This window comes from Lissotriton helveticus, chromosome 12, assembly GCF_964261635.1.
Source record: "Lissotriton helveticus chromosome 12, aLisHel1.1, whole genome shotgun sequence".
Classification (NCBI taxonomy): Eukaryota; Metazoa; Chordata; class Amphibia; order Caudata; family Salamandridae; genus Lissotriton; species Lissotriton helveticus.
The window spans coordinates 364,114,784-364,137,660 of NC_136073.1; the positions used below are offsets into that span (position 1 = coordinate 364,114,784).

General features: G+C 44.3%; 1 protein-coding gene across 1 annotated transcript in view; it reads right to left on the reverse strand.

Annotated features, from left to right (window-relative positions):
- ITFG1 (integrin alpha FG-GAP repeat containing 1) overlaps nt 1-22,877 on the reverse strand; it is a 1,092,549-nt gene that overhangs the window by 261,631 nt on the left and 808,041 nt on the right. The window contains exon 13 of the mRNA XM_078670869.1: nt 7,989-8,032. Within this exon, the coding sequence (XP_078526995.1) occupies nt 7,989-8,032 (44 nt within the window). The remainder of the gene's footprint in view (nt 1-7,988; nt 8,033-22,877) is intronic.

A 22,877-nucleotide genomic window follows, 5' to 3' on the forward strand; every position in this document is an offset into this window, starting at 1 on the left:
CATAGCAAGTGTAGCAAATCTCCACTTGAGTCTTCACACTTCCAACAGTAAGAGTATTGTGGTAGATTTTTAAGCTGCAGCTCCGCTGTATCAACGTTTTATCTTCAGAAAACTATGGTTTGGGGATATGTCGCCCCCCAATAATCTTCGAGCTTAAAGCAATGTTCACTATGCAGAAAGCAGATGTTTGTTACAGAACTTCATTCCAAGTATATGTGGTGTCTTCCAAAATCACATGATCCAATGCCATGTAAATTGTAGAAACTTATACACCATAAGGCTAAAATGAACAGGGATAATAAGCTCTTTACGACTTCGTATGTGAGCTTGAAATCATCGAAGGAAACATCATCTTCCTCTTTTTCCTAGGCAACTCAGACTTTACACAAAATACTATTTCCACTCCTTCCAAGGCTACACCTCCATTAAAGGAAATACCATAGGTAATCTTTCCTCCTAAGGGGGCTTCTGCTCAGCAGACACAGGCTTTCTGGAGGTCTATAATGACTAGTTTTAGGATCTACTAGGGTAGCAGAGCCTGTGACATCTGCAAATGTTGCTGCAAAGTCATAGAGCCCAGTCTTCGCTTCTTCTGTTGAAATATTTCTCTTTAGGCTGATTACAATGTAGTGTGGAAAGTCAACCTTGGCTAAAGCTTGGGTTTCTGTCTTACTGCTTCACATGGTGCAGAGGATAATACTGCTGGCTTCGTTAACAACATGAGCCAACACCAGCAAAATCCTCTTCAAAATATCTGTGTATACCCCAAAGCCATGGTCTCAGTACATCACTGGTCCTTCAGATTCTGCAAACACAAGATCCTGCCCCATCACATCAGCTAGAGTTCACCACTGTGTGTTAGGAGGGCTGATGGCTCCACGAAGAAGACATATTCTAACTCAACCCAAGCCATATTCTCAAAGAGCCTCATCATAGGATCACTGTCCTCTTCCTTCTCTGACAAGCAAGGTCCCAGGCCCTCCTCCCAGTGGCTGGATAGCATAAATACACCATCAGAACGCTAGTTCTACAATGAAGAAATTACAGGCACCTTTACGCATCCACCGTTCCCCTAATCCGGAGAAAATTGCGAGTGCTGAGGAACTCCACTCCAAGCATATCCTTCGTCTCCATGCATGGTAATAAAGGTCATGTAGCAGTCCTGATCCAAGCTGTGGATGCTATTCTAGACAACTGTCCAGGTAGGAGCTGTTCTTGGGTAGCCATACTTTCCTCGATGGTCTAGCTTGAACATGCATTATTCATTGCAGTTACTCAGACTCCATTCATTGATCCTTCTGGAAATATCTCTCACTGTCCTCAGCCACCTCTCTCTGTCCTTAAAGATCTATCTCCCATCCACTCAGAGAAAGTAGGTACAACTCCCCCACCCTTTCAGTCCATTAGGGTCACACTCTGTAACTAAACCCACATTAGCTATCCAATTTGTCACCTCATTACTATGATGCTTTCCAGGAAAACTCTGCTGCCATCTACTGCAGAGAATAGCGTGGCTATGATAGCGCAAACATAGGAGCCAGAAAGCATCACAAGGTGGATTTCGACCTTCTTTGCTACCGTTTTTGAAGGCTCAGCTGTTCTAGCTTTACTTTGACATTACGTCTTTATTTCGGTAAAATTCACCATAAAAGACATCACAAAAATACAGTTAAAACATTGAATAGAAAAAACACAATACATAATTTGCATAATTGCATAATACAAAGTCACATCTTAGAAAAACAGAGTGTTTAAAATAATCATTAGTACAGAAGTAGAATGTAATTCATTGCTTTTTCAAAATAATGTCTCTGTCCATACATTTTAATCCCTCAGGGTTAGACCCGGGAATGAGTCAAGTTGATTAAAAGTGGGGGTGAAGTGGCCACTCGAAACAAAACCACTTCTGCCCGTCTGATAATTACACTGTGCTTTTTGACATGAGGACGGGACATATAATGTTCTGGGGTAGAAATCACTTATGCTCCAGGTGGATATGGGACCATCTCCTATTTGTGGCTGCCGTGATTGAAGATGTTGGACAACATATTTGCTCCTAAATTTTACAAGAACCAAATCACCTGCAATGTTTTTTGGTAGGGGTCCTAACCAGCCACCCTTCTAACGCTAAGTATGGTACCATCGATGTTGGATGGCAGAGGTCTGTTCTTAGTTAACCAAAACGTGACCTTATTTCTTAGGTCTTGTTCTCTTTCGTTATTCCCCTTAGTGGGTTCTGGTACTCCCGCGAGGACGCACACAAAGGGAGTGGCCTCCGGTGGCAAATGTAGGAGATTGTTTTTATACGGCATATTAGCACTGTTTGCCGCTAACCCCTTATGTGTCATAACTGCTTTGTTTGGCCCTGCTCTAGGGTGCGAGCTCCGTGCTATTGGGCCTGCTTTCGAGGAGTTCTTTGTAGGGTTACTAATTGTTTGCGGGTAGTCTTACCTTGTATGGTGGTTTTCGGCATTTCTGTGGAGGCTAGGCACTGTGGCTGAGAGGGTCCTGTCAGGGTTTTTAAGAGTGGCGAGTTGGCCTTAATCGCTTCCTCGACGCCCGTGAGCCTATCCCCTAAGCTGATAATTTTTTCAATCAGGGGAGATATTAATGTTTTCAGCATATTTTCGATCGAGGCCAGTAAGGAAGCCTGGATAGATGCGGTGCTGACAGTGCTAGGAGTGTTGGACAGTGGGGGATTAGGGTTTAGTTTGTGTTGCTTTACCTGGCTCCCCATTTGTTTAACCCCAACTCTCTTCCTTTTAGTAGAGGGGACCTGTGGTGACACTATAGATTTGAGATTTAGCTGTGGGCGTGCAAGAAGGGGAGTACCCTGAGGGCTTTCTGTTAGTTGAAGTTGACAACAGGGCTGGGGACTAATGGTTGCTATAGTGCAAATAGGGGCACTAATTTGCACATGTCCTGATTCCACGGGGGCGTAGGTAGATTTACATAGTTTATTTAATTCCTCCCATATTGATAAATCTGGTGCAGCAACAGTGGTCTGTACAAGAGAACGTATACTGGAAGGACAGTCCATGACAGAGTATCGTTCTATTCTCTCTAGTTCACATGAAATAGGGAGAGTTGCCCTCTTGCTGAAGTAGTCCATTGTCCCCTTATGCGTGTAACTCTGGGAGGGAGTATTTCTGGTGTCCTCCTCACGTGTCATAGTGAAATGGCTTATGTAAGATCGAGTCTAGGGCACAATCAACCGCCGGGGAAAAGTTCAACTATGTTGGCGGTCTGGAAGGAACCTGTAATAGACCTGGGAATGTCAAAGAATATCTGTACCTTATGTCTTTATTTAGCTTCCTTCCGCAGATCAGGATTGAAAGGGGAATGCCCCGTCCCGGCCTCTTCTGGCCGCTGATGGCCACAGATGGCCCGCCCTCTGCCCGGGCTCAGCCCGGCGCTGCCCGTGCGCGTCCCGCGACGCGGGGGCTCTGGCTGGCCTTTAGAGCACCTCCGGGGGCGGTACAGGACGTGCGCGACTTCCGGTCGCTTGGGCCGCTGGGCAATGGAGTCCGCCGTGCCGCGATGTCCCAAAGATGCGGCGGCAGGCGGTATCAGTGCTGGGAGACAGCGCGGAAATGCTTCAGGGCTCCAGTAACCCTCCACCTCTCCCTTGTCGGGGGGGGGGACACATCGCTACTGACCAGGGAGAGGTGCCGCCGCATCTTTGGGACATCGCGGCACGGCGGACTCCATTGCCCAGCGGCCCAAGCGACCGGAAGTCGCGCATGCCCTGTACCGCTCCCGGAGGTGCTCTAAAGGCCAGCCAGAGCCCCGGGGGAGCAGGGGGACACAACGCTACTGACCAGGGAGAGGTGGAGGGTTACTGGAGCCCTGCAGCATTTCCGCGCTGTCTCCCAGCACTGATACCGCCTGCCGCAGCATCTTTGGGACATCGCGGCACGGCGGACTCCATTGCCCAGCGGCCCAAGCGACCGGAAGTCGCGCACGCCCTGTACCGCCCCCGGAGGTGCTGTAAAGGCCAGCCAGAGCCCAGGAGGAGCGGGGGGGACACAACGCTACTGCTGTTCTAGCAAGTCCAGGGGGGGAGGAGGAAGTGTCAGTAAATTTGGTGGCAACCAAATGTTCATAAAGCTCTGGAAGACAAATACTTAAGATGTGCTAACTGGAAATCAAGTTCTGCATATTTAAGAGTTAATGCTGCCAGGAGCGGGCAGCATGGTTCAGGGGTGGTGCGGCGGGGGTAAAGGATATTAAAAAGAAAAGTACCTTACAGCCGCGTCTCTCCGTCATCTCTCCTCACGTCGGGAATGAAACAGGAAGCAGTCAGCCAGGGTCTCCTGATCAATAATGCAGTGTTGTGATTGGTAAGCACCCAGTCTCCTCTGACCAATCACAATGCTGCAATGCAGCGTTGTGTTTTGTCTGAGCACCCTGCTTCGGCACTCAGCCAGGGACTGGAGGCCTGGGCATGTTCTCCATGCAGGCTGTCATGCAGCCTGCATGGAAAACAGGGAAAGTGTGCATGACTGTATGGTCTGCCTGAGAGGGCCGGCCAAAACAGTCATGGCGGACTTAGGACGGTGCTACCACTCATCTCCTGCTCTGTAGCTCGCCCTGTCACGCAAAGCTTCCGGGGAAGGAGGGCAAAATAAAATTACAATAACATTACGTTATTATCATTTTATTCTTTCCTTTCTTTTACTGCTTCAAGGCAGTGGGGCGCCGCTCCTCCGCCTTATCGGAGGATACATGTAGAATGCACCCCTGGCTCTCAGTTTTGGCGAGAGTCTTTGGCACTGTTTAGGAACAGTGGCAAAGTTCTCTCACACTGAAGTTTGAGATCTGCAGACAGAGCTTTTTTAAGATAGTCCAATGCCTACAAACCGCCTATCATATCTTATAACAAGGAATTCTCTACCATGTATCTTCTATCCTTGGTATGGAAAAAATCATTTACAAAGGCAAAACTGTGAATGCCAAAACAGTAATACTTTGCAAATTTATAGGAATGGTATGGAGAGCAATGTATTGTGGTACTGATTTGAAAGTTACTTAAACATATTAAGGCTTCAAAAATATGCCAATCATGTATCACAGTTATGCAGAGGCTGCATTTTAATATAAAATGTACTAGGAAAACCAATTGCAGAAAAAGGAAAAACAACAGTAGTAGGTTGTGTCACCTAGGCTTCTATTCCCAACTCTTGAAAGCTGTGAGCCAAGAGTAAGGCTCACAATGTTTGGGCCTAATGGCGAAGTCTCTATTGAGTTTAAAACCTTCTGAGGTGTGCGGCAAGGCTGTATTTTGGCGCCCTTACTTTTTATACTCTAAAAGCTCAGCCCTTATCTAACTACCATTACTCCCGATGTTTCCAGGGTGAATGGTGCTTCACTCCTTACCTTGCTATATGCTGACGACGCAGTGCAATGGCTCCCACTCTGAAAGCTCTGCGTTTGCTGGTGTGCTCCTTTACCCAATTCATAGCCAATCTCAATCTTCAAGCAAACTCTCTAATGTCATTTGTTATGGTTTGCAGCCCTAAGCGTATTCAGGTTTCCACCCTTGCAGTTGTTATCAACTGCTTAGAAAGAACCAGCAACTTCTTTAATTTTGGGGTCATATTTATTTCAGCAGGACTTTAGGCACCTAACATCTCACACATCACAGGCTAAAGCTACCTAGAGCAGCTGGCTCCCTTTTTTAGTCTACCTCAGCCCCTTGTGGGGAGGGCCCAGTGCGTTCCTGTCGCAAAATACAGAGCCAGCATATTGAGTATTGCCATCTGTGAAGCCATTCAGATGGAGGAAAATCGCTTTTGTAGAAAGGTCTTCTCAGCCCTTTTATCCTCCTCACATTTTATTAGCCACTAGGAGCTAGGCATGACCTATATGTTCGACTATATCAGAACTCGCCCCTAACTCCTGTGGCTAGCTATTTGGAGAACTGAGGAGGCCGGCCCTTCATAGAGATGTCATTAAGGAATGTTTAGCATGCGATTAAGGCCTAAGCATACCATGGATGGCCAGCGTATGTGAAGAAAACATTCGAGGAGATTGGGCTGTCTTGCGTCTTTGTGGACCCTTGCTTCAGTGGGAGGTTAAATAAAAAGCATGTGAAAACACCGATACTTAATCATCGAGCTTGAGTACAAAGACTTTCTGTGGAAGTGCTAAAGCCCTCTATTGCAGTCTACTTGCACCTGAACCTTGATAGTGTGCCGACTCAATATTTGCTTAGTGCATGCGTTAGTGGCGGCTGCCGCAATACTAAAGTGGTGGGGGGGGGGGGCGGGACAGGGATTAGGGAGAATAATATTTTTTTCTAAACCTGACAACGCGGCCGCTGCAGTTCTCTTCTCCGGCTCTTCTCCCAGCATGCACTGGGGAACAAGATCCCCACCCAATGTCGACACTGCTCTCAATAGCATGAGAGCAGCTCCAGGATTGGTCTGAGCAGCTGAGACAGTGCCTAGAAGTCTGTGATATCTCTCCAACCCAGCTGTGCAACACAGCGGGTTGGAGAAATCGAAGTGTGCATGTCTGTTTGGCCGTCCTAACACTTCTCCCTGCTATGCCGGCCCACCCCTCCCTACACTGCTTGCATTGGTTTAGTCAGTCAGCGTTCATTTTATTTTTAGCTGACTGAGTGACCAGTGGGGCGAAGCGTCTCCGTCTTTATGGAGGGGCCGCCCCTGGCACACAGGCATTGGGAAAGATGCATTTTTCTTTTTAGGGAGGGTGCCATTAAGTACTTACTCTGTTTTCTACTGGGTTATCAAAAAAACCCTGGTACTTGCCCATGTCCTTGTGATGGTAGGTTCGGGCAAACAATGTTACCTTTTATCTTTTTCTGTGAATTTTATTAAAAAAAATATACAAAATGTTTTTAATACCATTTATGAGGTCTAGGAACTTTGGGCAGTGTAGTTCAACCTTTCACTTCCTACAGCAACTGACAGACATTGATTCCTGCTCTTTTCTGAGATCCACTGTGCAGTCACAAAGAACGATGCACTTTGAGTAATTTTCTTTTTTTTAAAGATTGATATGTTTTTATTTGCACTTGAACTATTGCATCTCTAACATGATTTTGTATTTTATAGTATTTTAAATTGTACTTGTGCATTTTCTTATATCTCGTGTTTAACCTGGATTGTGTACATTCATGGATGCCTCTGGTACCCAAATAAAGTATTTCCTGAATTCTGAGTAAGGTTCACATGGGATAAGAGCTCAGAAGCCACTAAACGTAAGAACCTTTACATACCTAATCGACACGTCTTTCAGGAGGCATTTTGGTTTATCTACTTTAGCTCAGTGCTTTAAATGGGCCGGTACTGTCCGGTACGGAGTACCGGAACTTTTTTATATTGAGAAGGAGAGTACCGGCACTTCTGAAGAGAAATACTATACTTTTAATTGGAGAGTACCAGCACTTCCCAGAAACAAGCAGGCACACTGGTACAGCGTACCTGCACTTCTATTTTTCCATTTCAAGCACTGCTTTAGCTTGTATGCAAAACTCAATAATTGTTCTAAAAGACCCATATAGCAGACACAGCATCTTGTACATCCGGAGTGAAGATTCACAGCACCTATTAAAAGTACTCCACTTGTGAAAAAAACATGTTAAAGCTAGTAGAAGTGTGACAGAGAAGTGTAAATCTCACAGTCAAAGGGATTCTTCTCATTCAGCATTTTGCCACCACGTCTTACTCACGAGACCACAGAAAGTTATAGTCCATATGTTCACAGAGAACAAGCACATCAATCAGAAAGCCGCTTCCAACTAGGCTGAATTAAGCATGACCCAAACCAAAAGGATAAGGCATGAGGAATTAGACGAAAACTGCCATCTCTCTCTATATATATATAGTCATGAAGGATCTATGGCCAAGCAGAGATGAAAATGTCAACTCCTTGATTTACATTTTAGTTCTGAGTGCAGGTGATATCTTCAGAAGTCAAGTGTGCATATAATATAGAGAAGAGTGAGCTGGTCTACTTACTTTTGCATGATCGGGGCAGTCATTTGAACAAAGTCCACTAAGAACTGTGGTGAAAAAAGAGAAAAATAGCAAATATTACTTATACACTTAGCAAATATACTATCCTATATGAATCACCACTCCCACAGTGTATGTAAATGTTACTGGCCAGCACAGAAAAACGACAACATACAGGTGCGGCAAAGTATTACAGTAGACACTCTTGTTCGCATCAGGGTAAAGCCCTGCATTACAGGTTTTATGCATCAAACCAGATTCAAGATGCTGACTTTTGCCTGAAGGGAGACAAGTAAGAGGCAGCCAGAAGGAAGAAAGCTCCCTTTAACCATTAAAGTGCTTTGATTATGCTTTACAGCCTGAACATTCTGGATTAGATGCTAAAAGAGGTAGGAAGCCGGTTCAGTGAATTCAACTCTGTCGCCTGACACATGGGATCATCGCTACACCATCAGTTTGAGTCCGGCAAACCAGACTTGTCCTCCTGTCCTTCCATTACCAGTAAATTGAGACAATTCAATTTGGTGATAGTATTCGAGAACTTCAAAACAGTAGAAATTAAGTATAATGTTGTTATTTAAGATAAAACAGGGCATACATTGGCTTACAAGTCTTATTTTGGGTGAACATTATACAATAATAAAGACTTAGTCGTTCTCCTCCTTTCATAACGCCACTGGACAGCTAGCAGTTTGATATCGGAAAAAGGCTTAACATTTTAGATACAAGGTATCCTCCTCGCATGGGCTCAGATATTCAGAGAGAGATACTGTTAAGATACAGCAAAGTGTAATATAAACAGCCCCAGGGATAGTAAAGGCTGCATGAAGGAAATTCCATAAGGAATGACGAATGATATTACACACTAAAAAAGTTAAAGGAAATCCACAACTTTTTAACTTGAATAAAGTAAAAACGAAATGGTCTATGTAGGTTTAGAGTTTTTGTCAATGGAAGCTTTAAAAAGAGACTGCAGGTGACCGCAAGTTTTAAGCTTGTCACAGGACTGGATGGCATGGAGGTGACTGGTAACTAACCTGTGCCTGTGGGGCAAGTTTATCTGAAGAAAGATTCATCCAAGCAGAATGTGGGCGCTGAGGATGTTCAAATAAAGCTCGCTATTGTAGGGTTGCTGGTTGTTCCTAGTGACGTATATAGTGAATAAAATACCACAGAGCAGGAACAAGTGCAGAAGTATGCATAGAAGCAAAAACGTCCTCAGCTTGCTTCCACGTGTGCCATTTTTCAGCTACCACTTAGGGCGCTAAATCATATTTTTCTTATTCTAGAATCTAAGTCTCAGAAAAGCATTCAAGGTTTAAGGACATAGGGCCATATGTATCAAGATACCCATTTGCGATTCTCAAATAGCGATTTTTAAGAAATCGCTATTTGAGAATCGCAAATGGGTATGTACGTATAAAATCGCGTTTTTTTGCGATTCCTTAGAATTCCTTAATTGCGATTGGCAAATTGCGAATCGAAATTAAGGAATACTTTCCCATTCATTTCTATGGGCCAGGAGGCCCATAGGAATGAATGGGAAGTTATTCTCAATTTGCGATTCGCAATTTGCTAATCGCAAATTGAGAATAATTTCAAGGGTGCAGGGGTGTCCAAAGGACACCCTGTTGCACCCCTGAAATATGCACGGGTGCAAATGTGGCACACATTCATGCCCTAAGGGCATGTATGTTCGTCACATGGCACTTTGAAAAATGGAAAAATGTGCATTTTTCAAGGAATTCGCAACTTACCACCAACTAGAAGTTGGTGGTAATTTGCGATTCCTTAAGGGCATTTTGCTAATTTTTTTCGCTACATACATTGCATTTAAGGAATCTCAAAATTTGCGATTCCTTAAACGCAATTGCAAAATAAGGAATCGCAAATTTTGCGATTCCTTATTTTGCACCAGTTTTGCTTCATACATTCCATTTAGCAAATTCGCATTCGCAAAGGCCGAAATTCTGCGAATTTCGGCCTTTGCGATTGTGAATTTGCATGATACATATGGCCCTTTGTGATTACATTTCCCTTAAAATTTCTTTTACATGTTGGCAGGTTTTATGGTGTTTACAATAACATTTAAGTTCTCTGCTTTCTCTAGACTCAAGGTCAAGAACAAGGCCTTTACTCTGCTCCAAGAGCTCTCTAAAGGAAGTGTGTGTTATATTACTGCAGAACGTATATGCCTCTATCTGCCTGAAGACGTCAATGATGTAGTACTGGAACAGTATTCACTGGGCCTCTAGAGATCCAGAACCAAAGCTGATCTTGAGCAAAAGATTGTTGGCATAAAAGGGTCCCTTCTTACTACCTACTTGACTCAAAAAGCTTCTTGCTGCAGAAAAGATCCTCTAATGATGGCATATGACTTGAAATGGCATTCTCCTTACCCTGGTGACAAATAAGAACATGGTCCCAAACACAATGGCAGTCTCTTCCAATCTTAAGTGTTGGCTCTTGGTGAATACAGAGGAGAAACAAGATCCTTCATTGACAATGTTGTCTTTAGGGTTGGAGTTTAATCAACCTGCTCCAGAGACCACGAAGACATCCCATGAATAAATACAGCCCTTGCCACACTGACAACACGCTCCCTGGAAAGGTGTACTCCATTCTTATCACCTGGCACATCTACGTATGCACTGCAGGATTGGAGAAAACGTCTAACACATATAAGACCTAAACAAATCGTCTGAGAATAGGACTAGATTAGCTTGGAACATAGGAAAACAAATACTATTTTGCCAAATGATGCCTAGTGCTAGTAATGGATTTCTCTTTTCAGTTTCTGCCACAGGGGGTCCTAGAAAGGAAATTGGGATGAATAGTTTTCCCACTTTCACCTTTACCTTCCCAGGGGATTACTAAAGAGCTCATAAATGTTCACAAACAGAAGGACATTCAATGTTCTAAAGGAAAAAGCAGGATATGGATGTGGGGAAATTGATGTGCAAGTCTCACAGACATCCCAAAGCCCACCCGGTCTCAGAGAATAGGTTAGAAGATTGCATTCTCCTTGTCTTGGAAAATAGCATCCCAAAATAGTCCCATGGTCAGGACAGGGTGTTATTGGCAAAGGATTAGGAGGTAGGAAGAAGAGACCCACAATGGAAGCACCTACATTTGCTTTACCATCTTTCGACCACGGTGCTGACACATAGCGCCTCCTCACCACACTCGTGGGGCTCAGTATGTATTAGGGTTTAGGGGCATCTGAAGAAATACATTACAGGGTATCACTGAGGGTAAAATAGAACAAAAAGTTTGACCAAAACAAAAGAACGGGTAAAATGGAAAGGTTAAGCATATCCAGTGGTGAGAGCAAGGAAATAAGATACAATGAAAAGCTGTGAGAATAGTTTGCGTTCTCAGGTCTATTCGTTTAAAATTAAATGTTTACTTTTAGAGCAAATAAATGGTACCAATAAAGAGTCAAAGACGGCATTCCCTCAAACATTCAGTAAGTTGCAGGTTTAGCCTTGTGTGTCAGGATGAAACAAGCCTTTTAGAAGCAATAAGAACGCCTACATTTCTCTTCAGGAGATCAAGCCTTCTCCTTAGTTGCAGCATTAAAATGGAACAAACTACCAATCTATCTTTTGAAGGAGAGCAAACTCCTAAAATCTAAGAAATGCTTAAAAATCGGCCCTTTCCTCTGACGTTTAGTGAGTGGACTCATTGTTTACTGTTCTGATTTTCTCTCTCAGGTCTTAGGCTAACTGGTTTGGTAGAACTTGTCTTTTAACACCCACATACCCCTCTTGGGGAAATAGTTTGTGCTTTACAAATAACGTAAGGGAATCAGAAAAGAAAGAGAGCTACTCCAGTTAGGTGAATACCTTATTACAATGTCACAGAACGCAAGGAGAAATAGAGCCATATAAGGTGGGAGGTACTAGAACATCAGAATAAAAAAAAATCATGATTGATGTTTTGCATGACCATAAGCAGTGAAAGAGGACAGCACACACCATCAATGCGCACAGGAAACAAGCCCAATGCCATATGAAGAAACATATGAAGGGCCAACTCAGCATTTCATGCACTCAAGACTGATAATTGAGTGTTATTTACATCCGAAATTATAACGTCCGGTATTTATAGTGATTATATACAAAAATATGATATTAAGAAAAGAGAGTAAGTAACCTCTTCTCTGTCCTCTCATATACAGGCGCAAGCTTAGGCAAATCCAACAGATCTGACCTTAGTAAGCAGCCTTAATGGCTATTTCTAACACAGGCATATTCTATCAAAAAAAATAAGAAAAGCAAAAAAAAGATGCCATCATAAGGACCTGGCTACAGAGATGAGAGCCAACGGCTGAAGTGGGGTGATCCACTGCTCTATAGTGTATGCTGTGGCGGGTGGTAGACACATGGCAGCTTTTAAGACCAATTGATGAAGAGGACATACCCAAGTACCTCTATGTGTGTATATAATCTTAATTAATACTTTTTTGCATGGGTCTGACAAGAAGACTAAAGATGTCTCTACACTTGAGCTAAAAATACCACTCTTGACTTAACTTTATCAGAAGTGTGAAGTATCATCAATACCTGCAGTCATCCCAGAGTAGCTGGGATGATTTTTTTATGTACCATTAAAAAGTTACTTTCAGTTTAAATATAATCTGTCCCAAGTAGGAGACTCGGATAACTCGCAAATTAGACTCAACCTTCCCTGTTTGTTCGAACTAGCCCTTATAAAAAATGTATAAAAAAATGAATAAAGCCAACTCATTCTCTTGACCATGGGGAGATTCAGAAAAAACAAAATGAATCTGTTCTGATCATCACAGCATAACTCATAAATGAAAGGGAAAAATACCATTAAATGAAATCACACAAAAAGATTTCTAATGAAAGAAGCTTGAGCTGCTACTAGAGAGAGTGGCTTGTGCATGGAAAAAGATCAAACAGGAAGTTCTTGCGCGGTACCTATAGTGCATTCCTCTTCAGTACTCTGAGGTGAAGATGAAATGTCCACTACAGCAATGCCTCTTCACCTTCGTATTCAAGACTGTGAAGTCCAGAGGGGAAGGCAGTACATTATTTCAAAGGCTTTGACTCATCAAACCAGTGCGACATCCTCCAACAGATGATGTCGTGAGAATCTGTTGCCTCTTCAAGTCAGTATCAACCCACATCACTTTGTAGCTCAGGCTTGGGCATCATATTCTCCACCTCATTCAGAAAAAAACGTGAACCTTGCCTTTTTGTAGTGCAGCACAACACTGCCCTCATGCCACGTGGCCAACCACACAAATCTACCGCCATCTCAAGGTAATTCATCTCTAAGGAGTCTTGAGGATCTCTCAGCCTTTAGGAAGGCGCTAAAAACCTATCTCTTCCCCAGGATAGGGTAAGCTGCTGCATATTTGTTGGTTCATGGTTCGAAGCGCCAGGATGCCCTTGGGGTGACAGGTCTGCGCTCTACAAATATACCACACTAGTGTGCAATAGTCCATAACAGACCTTTTTCCCACAATAACTTTGCCAACACTGCACTACAGAATAGCAGCTCAGTCACTGACACCCTCAGAAAGACTGCAAGGCTCATTCTTAGTAACGTGGGAATTCTGATTCAGGCACAAACAGGAGTTTGCCTACATGAAGATCATAATTTTTTGTGGTAACTGCTTCACCACATGATTTTCGCCACACACAAATAGCCATCATTTGTGCAATATTCAGAAAACACGTGGAATAACAATGCTGTCTCCAATTTCGAGGTGAGGAAATTGAAATGAGGAGTAAATAGCGAACAAAGTAAATAATACACCTTGTGGGTCCCGCATCCCTCAAATGTGGTATTACCGCATCAAAAGACTAAGGCCCTGAATGAACAACAAAGAGAGTGAAAGTCTGCAAAAATCTTTTAATTGTACCAAGCAAATATATTTAAAATAACGTACTGAAATGCAGCATTTCAGTATTTATCTGTCCATGTCATCGACAGAACTGTGTCTGGAAGCCTGCGTAATAGATGTCATCGGCTTCAGAAGGTGACTGAGAGTAACATGTTTAAAGCAGAGAACCAAAAGAATAACAAAAGGAGGGATCTGAAAGGTTTGTCAGATAGAATCTGCCTCCTGTATAAGTCTTAATAACCAATGAGATTCTACCGAAATTTTTTTGTTTTAATTTTCATATAATTTGTGATGCACAATTGTGGTAAGTGTTGCTGTTCCCGGTATTGACAGGGAAAGGCACTAAATGTTTTTAAAATACCCCTCACACACTAAAAATCCCACCTACGAATACGTGGGAGCACTTTTTTTGTGAAAATAGGCTATGTGTGGTGTAAGTCCCTACTACACAGAGGTATTTTTTCGGGACAGGTCGTATCCTGGGTCATTGACCATTTACGAGGAAACCTTCCCTCAGATGCAAGCTCATTGGGCGGTATTACGTTTACAAAAGTAGACCGAGGCGGTTGATTTTTACCCCCACTAAACAAACTTGCTGATTTTTGCAGTTTGTTTTAGGAAAATAGGCATTTTACATATATAACATATGCATTTTCGAGTGTAGTAGGGATCATATTAGGTCCAGATGAGTAAAGCAGTGGGGACTGCTTACGAAACATGTTGACCAAGTAGGGCATTGATATACCCCTACAAAAACCCCCATTTTAACATTCTCAGCTAGAAAAGTGAATACATTGTTTTTTTCTACCAGCCAGGGAATTTTTTAATTACCTTCCTTTCCACATATTATTACACTCCCTACCACTCACATCACTTACACCACACATAGCCTATTTTCACAAAAAAAATTGCTCCCAAGTATTCGTAGGTCGAAGCACGCCCCGCCCCGTAGAGGGACGGGAAGACCCCTATGATGAAGCATGACGATATGGGATTCTTAGTGTGTGAGGTGTATTTTAAAAACACTTAGTGCCTTTCCCTGTCAATTCCAGGAATAGCAACACTTACCACAATTGTGCATCACAAATTATATGAAAATTAAAACTAAAAAACCTAGGTAGAATCTCATTGGTTATGAAAGCAGAGAACCTACAGGCTCCACAGTCCAGACAGGTCTATATGGAAGCCTCATGAATGGAGCCATCCTTGGTAATGTTAAAATGAATGCTTTGTGACAAATGCTGTGGATTATTGTGGTGCACCTCTCTACAAACATTGAACTGAGCAGCAGCACACCGGAGAGGACGATAAATCAATGACTTGGAGATTGCTTGATGTATTTAGTTGCTTAAAAACATACAACCGTGCCTGGATCTGTATCCCAAATACAGCTCGAGCACAGGCAAGAAAGCGAGCAATGCACCCTAGCATCACTCACACAAGCTAAACATTTCTAATAGTGGATACATTTAAATCATCTGAACAACTTAAAAACAGATAATCAATGTCTTAATTAAAAACCCAAAGGCTTCACCCACGACAATCTGATTTGAAATGCATCGTGTCCGAGGAGGCAAATTAAACAATCGATCCATCTGAATGTAATTAATTCATCCGGATTAGCATCTTCATCAGTAAACGTCAGGTTCCCTAGCGTTGTTCGGAGGTGGGAAGCTGCCACACTTCGCTTAGCGGTGTCTCTGCAGCAGGCTCTGCCAGGGAAAGCTTCGCGCGGGCACAGGGCTACCAGCTTGAAAGCGTAGGATTTTCCAGAACTTTTCTTGTCCTGAATCTGTACACATTGACAGGCAAGGTAAATATGCGCAGGAAAACAAAACAATTGACCTACAGTCTGGAAGAACACTCACTATGCATCAAGGCATCCTATTTCTTTCTGTTTTGCATAAAGGAACAAGCGCTTTAGGGGCCTATACTTGAAAAACAAAATAAAATCCCATCAGCTGCAATACCAGGTCAACTGTCCAGCATTAAAGTTTTGCCAAAAGTGTGTCAGCCAAACCAGAGGGAGCACTTCTGTCAAAAGGACTGCAGACAACATGGCCGCGATCTCCAAGTATGATCGGCAGCCTTCTGCTGGCAGGGCAGAATCAGTAGCCTGCACCTGCCCTACAGGCTGGCACGCTGCCATACTCTAAAAGACTCGCAGAGTGTTTTAGTCCCTTTGTTTTCTGGACATAAAGTTAGACTAGAATTATCAATGTAAGGTTAGTTGTAATGCTTTAAAGCATCTGGCATAAGCACTAAAATAAACTCATGTTTATCACCTTAGAAAGTTCGATGCTAGGGTTTTTGGCAACGCAGGTGAAGTGCCCTTTTTTAGGTCTTGCCTAGGCAGCCGATGCGCTGTCTCTTCAAGACATGTTGTATTTAGGATATGGGCTTCAAAAAACACCCATCTCTTTCATTAGTTCCTTTTACTGTCCTTTATAAATGCTGGCTTTTCATTGGTGAATATACGTAGTATTCCCTCCTTTTGGAATTTTGCCTCCTCCCATGAGGACTGCCCCTGTTACATGTGTTCTTACTCATCGAGTTATTTACACTTTGAGAGCACTCTTTTTTTGGTTGGCCTGCCTCTGCTTGTTAAGTGTTCTGTTTACTTATGCAATTAAGCTTCGGTCAGCTTAATTTGATTGGCGTCCATTAATCTCTTCGTTACTACCACTCACACCCTCCCACAACACTGCTTGCAGGCCCCCACCACCCCTCCGAGGTCCCTGCTCGTTTTGCTAGTCAGCTGCATTTGCTTGCCGCCCCTTAATCTCCCTGTGCCTCAACCTCACTGCTCCCACACTACACACAGGCCTCCACCAACCCTTCGAGGCCACTGCTTGTTTTTTCTTTTGGTTAATTTACACATGATTTGCAGTGCAGTGCCCTCCTTTAATCTCCCTTGCTGTGTCCCCGACCCCCTCGCACAACAATGCTTGCCCGCCTCCACCTCCGAGGTCACTGCATTGATTTTTTATCGTTAGTTTAAATTAGTAGCTTTCATTGTTTAAGCACCCCATACTTATAAGGTCCCAAAGGCGAGACCAATTGCATTGCAAATGCATTGTCCTATACTCTCCCTGAGGTTATATAGGATACTTCCAGCTGTATTCTCCTGCCTGATACTGAAAGAAGACAAGTAGGCGGTCACCCGGTATCATCTAGCTGAAGAACTGTCTGTTTTCAAAGGCACTTTTTGAGTGCCTAAACTCCCACAGAAACGAGCCACACAGACATAGGGCACAGATGAGACTTGGTATACATAGGGTGCTATATTTTCTGTACCACCAGGAGAAAATGTATGCACTGGTGTTTCGAGAAGTGTGGATATTAGGCACAGAAGTGGTAAAAAAAATTACATAGACTCTGCCCTCCTGCAAAGACTGTGCACTGAAGTAATAACACAGTTGTCAGTTAAGTATTGGCAGCGATCCTAGAAGCAGACAGCAGTGCTTCCGACAGCTCACCTTTACATAAAATCCAATTCAACAAGACCACTAAATTGCAGACACAACAATGTATTAACCTCATTTACAACATAATTAAGGGTAGGAAGGTGGTTTGCAGTGGTTAGGGAGGTTTTTAGGGTTCATTGACGGGTAGTGCTAACTGATAGTAAGGGTTTTTTAGGGTTCAGGGATGAATAAGTGCTAAGGGGTATTAAGGACTTAGGAATGAGTTAAACTACAATATAAAAACCACTACTTAAATATATTATATATATTGTAATAAAATAGGGGTATGGAGTGTTTACTCCCCCATAAAAAATAAAAAAGGGTGTATAGCTCCCACATTAAAATATATATATCATATTATATATACATATATAATGTAATCAAAATGGGGCATGGTGGGTTAACTCCCACATACAAAAATAAAAACGGTTGTATACCCCATCATAAAAAAAATATATATATATATATATATATATATATATATATATATATATATATATATATATATATATATATACACACACACCCACACACACACATATATACTTATATACACACACACACACAGAGATATATATTTAAAAACACAAACACAATGCTGTGCTTCCTTTAGCCTCTTCCAGCGGTGGTCTGTAACGGGCTGCCAGTAATATAATCGGACACAAGTTCTTCATAGCGTAACAAGAACAATTACAGATGCTCATTGAATTCTGCAGCAGTGATTATTTAATTTAAACAATGGCACCCCAACCAACGCGTTTTAGCCTAAGCATTTCACTGGGCTCAAAGTTGTGCATTCTTTACCACATACAAATAGTGATCAACATAAATGAAGGGCACAAACAGGTTGTGATGCTGGCAAATGTTGAACAGCCGCAGCCATTTTGAAGTGAGCTACAATGAATCAAATTACATATATGTACAACGTGACATGTTGAAAGTCCATTAAACATTGATAAACATAACACAATCAATGACAAAATTATTGACAAAAACATTGTGGCAATTTCAGAATAGCCTGAACCATCTCAATAAAATTCCTTACCCGACGGCTGCAATTATTGTGATGGCTTCATTCGAAAATACCACACGTTATACCCCACTGATGATTTAGATATGATTGTTATGTTGATTACATTTCAATTAACTTACTACATGTCACATTGTACATATACGTATTTATTGTAATCTAATACAAAATGGGGGCTGCTGTTCAACACCAGATAGCATCACAATCTTTTTGTGTCCTTCGTTTATGTTTATATGCCAAGTGGCATGTGTTACAAGCAGGCTGTAGGAGGCTATGAGGCCCAGCCACCTGCAGGGTCATTCTCACCCAAATCTAGGACAGAGGCTGAAACATTGTTATCATAGTCTGGATATCCTGAACTCGCCGCTCAGGAGGAAAGGCCCAAAATTGTCCAGAACAGCTCAGACAACAGGGAGCATTTGAGAGAGAATCAGGTGGGACCTTGGCACTTGATAGTGAACCCCAGTCAGTGCAAGAGATCCGCCATAGTCTGAAGGTGGGAGACTACACTGCCTGTGGCGACAAGCCACCAACAGCAAGTAGTCAAGATAGGGGAACACTGGAACCCTGATCTCTGCAGATCATCTGCAACCACCATCATCACCTTGGTGGACAGTTAAGGTGTACTGGTAAGGTCGAAGGGGAGCACAGCAAACTGAAAATGTTCTTTGCCCACAGTGAACAGCAGGTAACATCTGTGGGCAGGCAGGACAGGGATGTGTAAATTTGCATCCTGCAAGTTCAACACTATTATCCAGTCTACACTGTCCAGGGTAGACATGACTTGAGAGAGCATAAGCATTTTAAATTTCTCCTTTTTCAGGAAGAGATTGAGAAGGTGCAAGTCTAGGATAGGACAAAGGCCTCCGTCCTTTTTGGACACCATGAAAGTAGCAGGAATAGCAACCATGGCCTACTTCTGATGCCAGCACCCTCTTTATGGCTCCCTTAGCCAAAGGAGCCAACACTGTGAGGGAGCAAGGAGAGATGGTCCTCCATCAGCTGGTCGTGCATGGGTGAAGGGGTGGTCACAAAGGGGATGGTTTAGCCCCTTTGGACAATCTGCAAAACCCAAAAGTCTGATTTTACCGACCTCCAGTAGTGCAGGTGATGGCGTACCCTGCTCGCCGCTTGATGCTCATGATGGTAGGAGGGCAAAACAAAGGGGTTTGGAGAGTGTGGCTGGCAGGGAGGGTTGGCGGTTGACTGGTCTGATCTTTGGTAACCTAACTCACTTTGTCTATGGGACCAGAGTCCTCGGCCACAAACATGCTTGGAAGCCTTTTGGCCATGGTAGCTGGGAGGGTATGGTTTTTGTTTTGTAAACAGATTTTATTGAGGTTTTTGTCAATTGCTCAGCACAATTACATACAAATAGCAAGTTTGTGATACAGATCGTAAAGCATCAGCATTTGAATTGTGTTCAATCTCCTCATAGTAAAGAAAAAGGAATAATAAAAAACATTTCACCCTTTCCCTCCGGAGTCAGTACAGGGTTGTGTAGGTATTGTGTCAGTGTGTGATTTGTCTAGTTGCCGTGAGGTAGGTATTAGGAAGCAGGCAGGGTGTTAGACACCCATCTGGGTGTTAGAAAAGTCAGATCCCTGCTGTATTGGTGGTGTACCAGTGATATCCCTTTTTACAAGAGGGTCTCAAGTTTGAACCAGCAATTGGTGATCCCACAAGAGAGGGTAGAGTGTCAGGTTTGGGAGATGTGCAGGTATCCACTAGATTATCCCAGGCTCTGGTCATGTCCAGGGTGCCCACCCAGCCCCTGGCTTCATGTAGAAGCAATCTTCCCTCACACCCCACCCATTTCTCTACCTCCCTCCTCCAGGTTGCAATTCTGGGCTCTCCCGTACCTTCCATTTTCTTGCGATTTCTCGCTCGGCTAAGATGAACGCCAAAACCTGAAATATACCTGTGGCGTTGGTTTTCGCTGTGTGTGGAAATCATCCCAGTAGGCAACGGCCTGGGGAGTCAGGACCTCTCTCCCCATGACATCCACAACTGTGGGTATAATTTCCCAGTAAGCCGGAAGTGAGGGACATGACCAGAACATATATAGAAATTGGGCTCCCAATACTCCACATCGGCAGCAGGCCGCATCAGCCAAGGGAAGGTATCTCATGACGCGCTCGGGTTAAGTACAATCAGTGAAGGACAAAATAATTGATAAGCTTAAAACGTGCATTCAAGGACACCTTCAAAGTTCTCTCCAGTATGGTGAGCCATGCCTTAACCTCATTTGGGGTTCCTAGGTCCTACTTCCACCGCAAACATTACAGCGGTTGCTGGAGGTCCTCCCACATTGCCTTATACAAACAAGAGACTGCCTTTATGGTATCAGTAGAGAGGGCTATGCAGTGGCAGGTTCATAGTGCACTCGGCTCCGTGGTGGCAGTGCCCAAGTGTTTCTGCAGCGTCGTTGTTAGCGCCCTGTGCAAAAGGAAATGGCCTTGCGGTATATCAAATTCTGCTCGAAACTCCTCAACTGGAAGCATCGCGGTCCCGAAATAGGTCTTCCTCCTTAGTTGCCCCCACTTCCACCCAGGAGGGTAGTCCACCACCAGCATCTGCCACAGGGTAATTCTCTTAGCATGACAAGGGGTATGGCCAGAGTGTATGGAACCGTGCTATGAGTTTTTTGCAAGCAAAGGCTCCAGCATGTAGTAATCTCCTGCAGCTCCCACGTGGCATCAGGGCAGACACGATTCAGCCTAAGTTACACTCGGGTGAAGTCAGTGAGGGTCGGCGCAAACAAATTTTGGGGCTTGGTTGGATCCCGCCTGCACGCCATCTAGTGTAACAACCATTACAGTTGGGCTGCTATATAGTACGCTTCGAAGTCGGGGACCGCTAGACCACCAGTTGCTGTCGAGCGCTATATTGTAGCCACTGCTACGCGTCTGCCACCTGTTCCCCATATGAAGGTAGTTGTTAAGGTTTCAAGGTTCTTGAATAGTGCTCGCGGGATCCTAAGCGGAAGTGTGCCAAAGAAGTACAAGAGGCAAGGCAGTGCCACCATCTTAAGGAGGGCTATATGGCCTGCCACTGTGAGCGGCAAGGTACTCCAAAATTCTATGTGTGATTGGAGTGATCAGACGGCGCCCCACGTTACTGGTGGTCATGGGAGATCTTGACCCCCAGGTAGGTTAAATAACGGGGCTCCCATTGCAAGTGCTCGATCCCTTCGGTGGAGCCTTCCATGGCGCGGCCAGGAAGCGCCAAGACTTTGAAGTGGTCCCGCATGGCTTTGGCTCCATTCAGGTCTTCTTCAGCATCACAGAGAAAGATTTACAGGTCATCCGCATATAGCGCTATGGGTTGACAGTGGCCCTTGGTGAAGAGTCTCCGATATGCTTGACCTGCTCCTGCATAGCTGGCCAAGGGCTCCACGGCCAGCAGAAAGAGCAGGGGGGAGGGGGGAAACCCTGTCTTGTACTGCGACTCACTTGGTGCCTCTCCGATATGACCTTTCCCATGCGGGCCACAGCATATGGGTTCGTATAGAGCACCTTCACACAGGCCAGGAATCCCTCGTCCAGCCCGGTACTGGGAGGGTATGGATGTGGTTGAAAACCCCTTCTGTAGCCACAAAAGGGGTTTAAGGCACACTAAGAGCTGGCAAGGGACCATGGTGTAGCCCAAAGACCTGGCCATAGCTCTGCTGTCCTTAAAACACTCCAGCGCAGAGTCCACCTTCTCTGCAAAAAGACGAGAACCACCGAAAGAGCAGTTCCTTAAGAGAAACTTGGACATCCCCTGAAAATCCAGTGGCTCTCAGCTAGGCGTGGCGCAGAATGGCCACTGACTATGAAATCGATCTACCTAGCGAGTCTGTTGTGTTCAGTCCGCATCGTATGGTGAACTTTCCTGCATCCCTCCCATCAGCAATAACTTGGGAGAGTATGGATCAAGCCTCCTCCATGACCATAGGCAGCACTTGTGCAACCAAATCCCAGGTCATATGGGAGTATAGGCCTAAGATGCATGCGGTATCCACCGGACACAGGGCAAGGCTGGCAGAAGAGAGCATCCTCTTCCCAGAAGTATCTAGCTTCTTGGATTCCTTAACTGGTTGAGTGGTAGGGAATGTGGCAGAGTTGACCCTAGAGGTGAAGGCTTGGACCACTAAGCTTTCAGGGGTGGGGTACTGGGTAAGTAAACTGCCCTGCTCATCTGCTTTGTTTTGAGGAACTGCTTCTTTGTCCACGTCCCAAACCGCATTCCCTGGGGCAGAGGTCGGCTGGTGGGAGCGTTACTGCAATCGGCAGCTTTCCATCTCGCTCTCAGCGCGACCCGCCCAGGTTGCAGTGCATTGGTTGTGCCCTGGAAAAGCCTACCGGGGGACTGCGAGGCCCAGAAACCACCGCTCTTTGCAGCCGGCGCCTCTTCCCCCGGCGGCCACGCCCATTGATTTGAACGCACCTATATAACCTTTCGCGCCATCCGCTGCGCGGGTGCCGCTCACTGACCTGCTCATCTGCTTTGTTTTGAGGAACTGCTTCTTT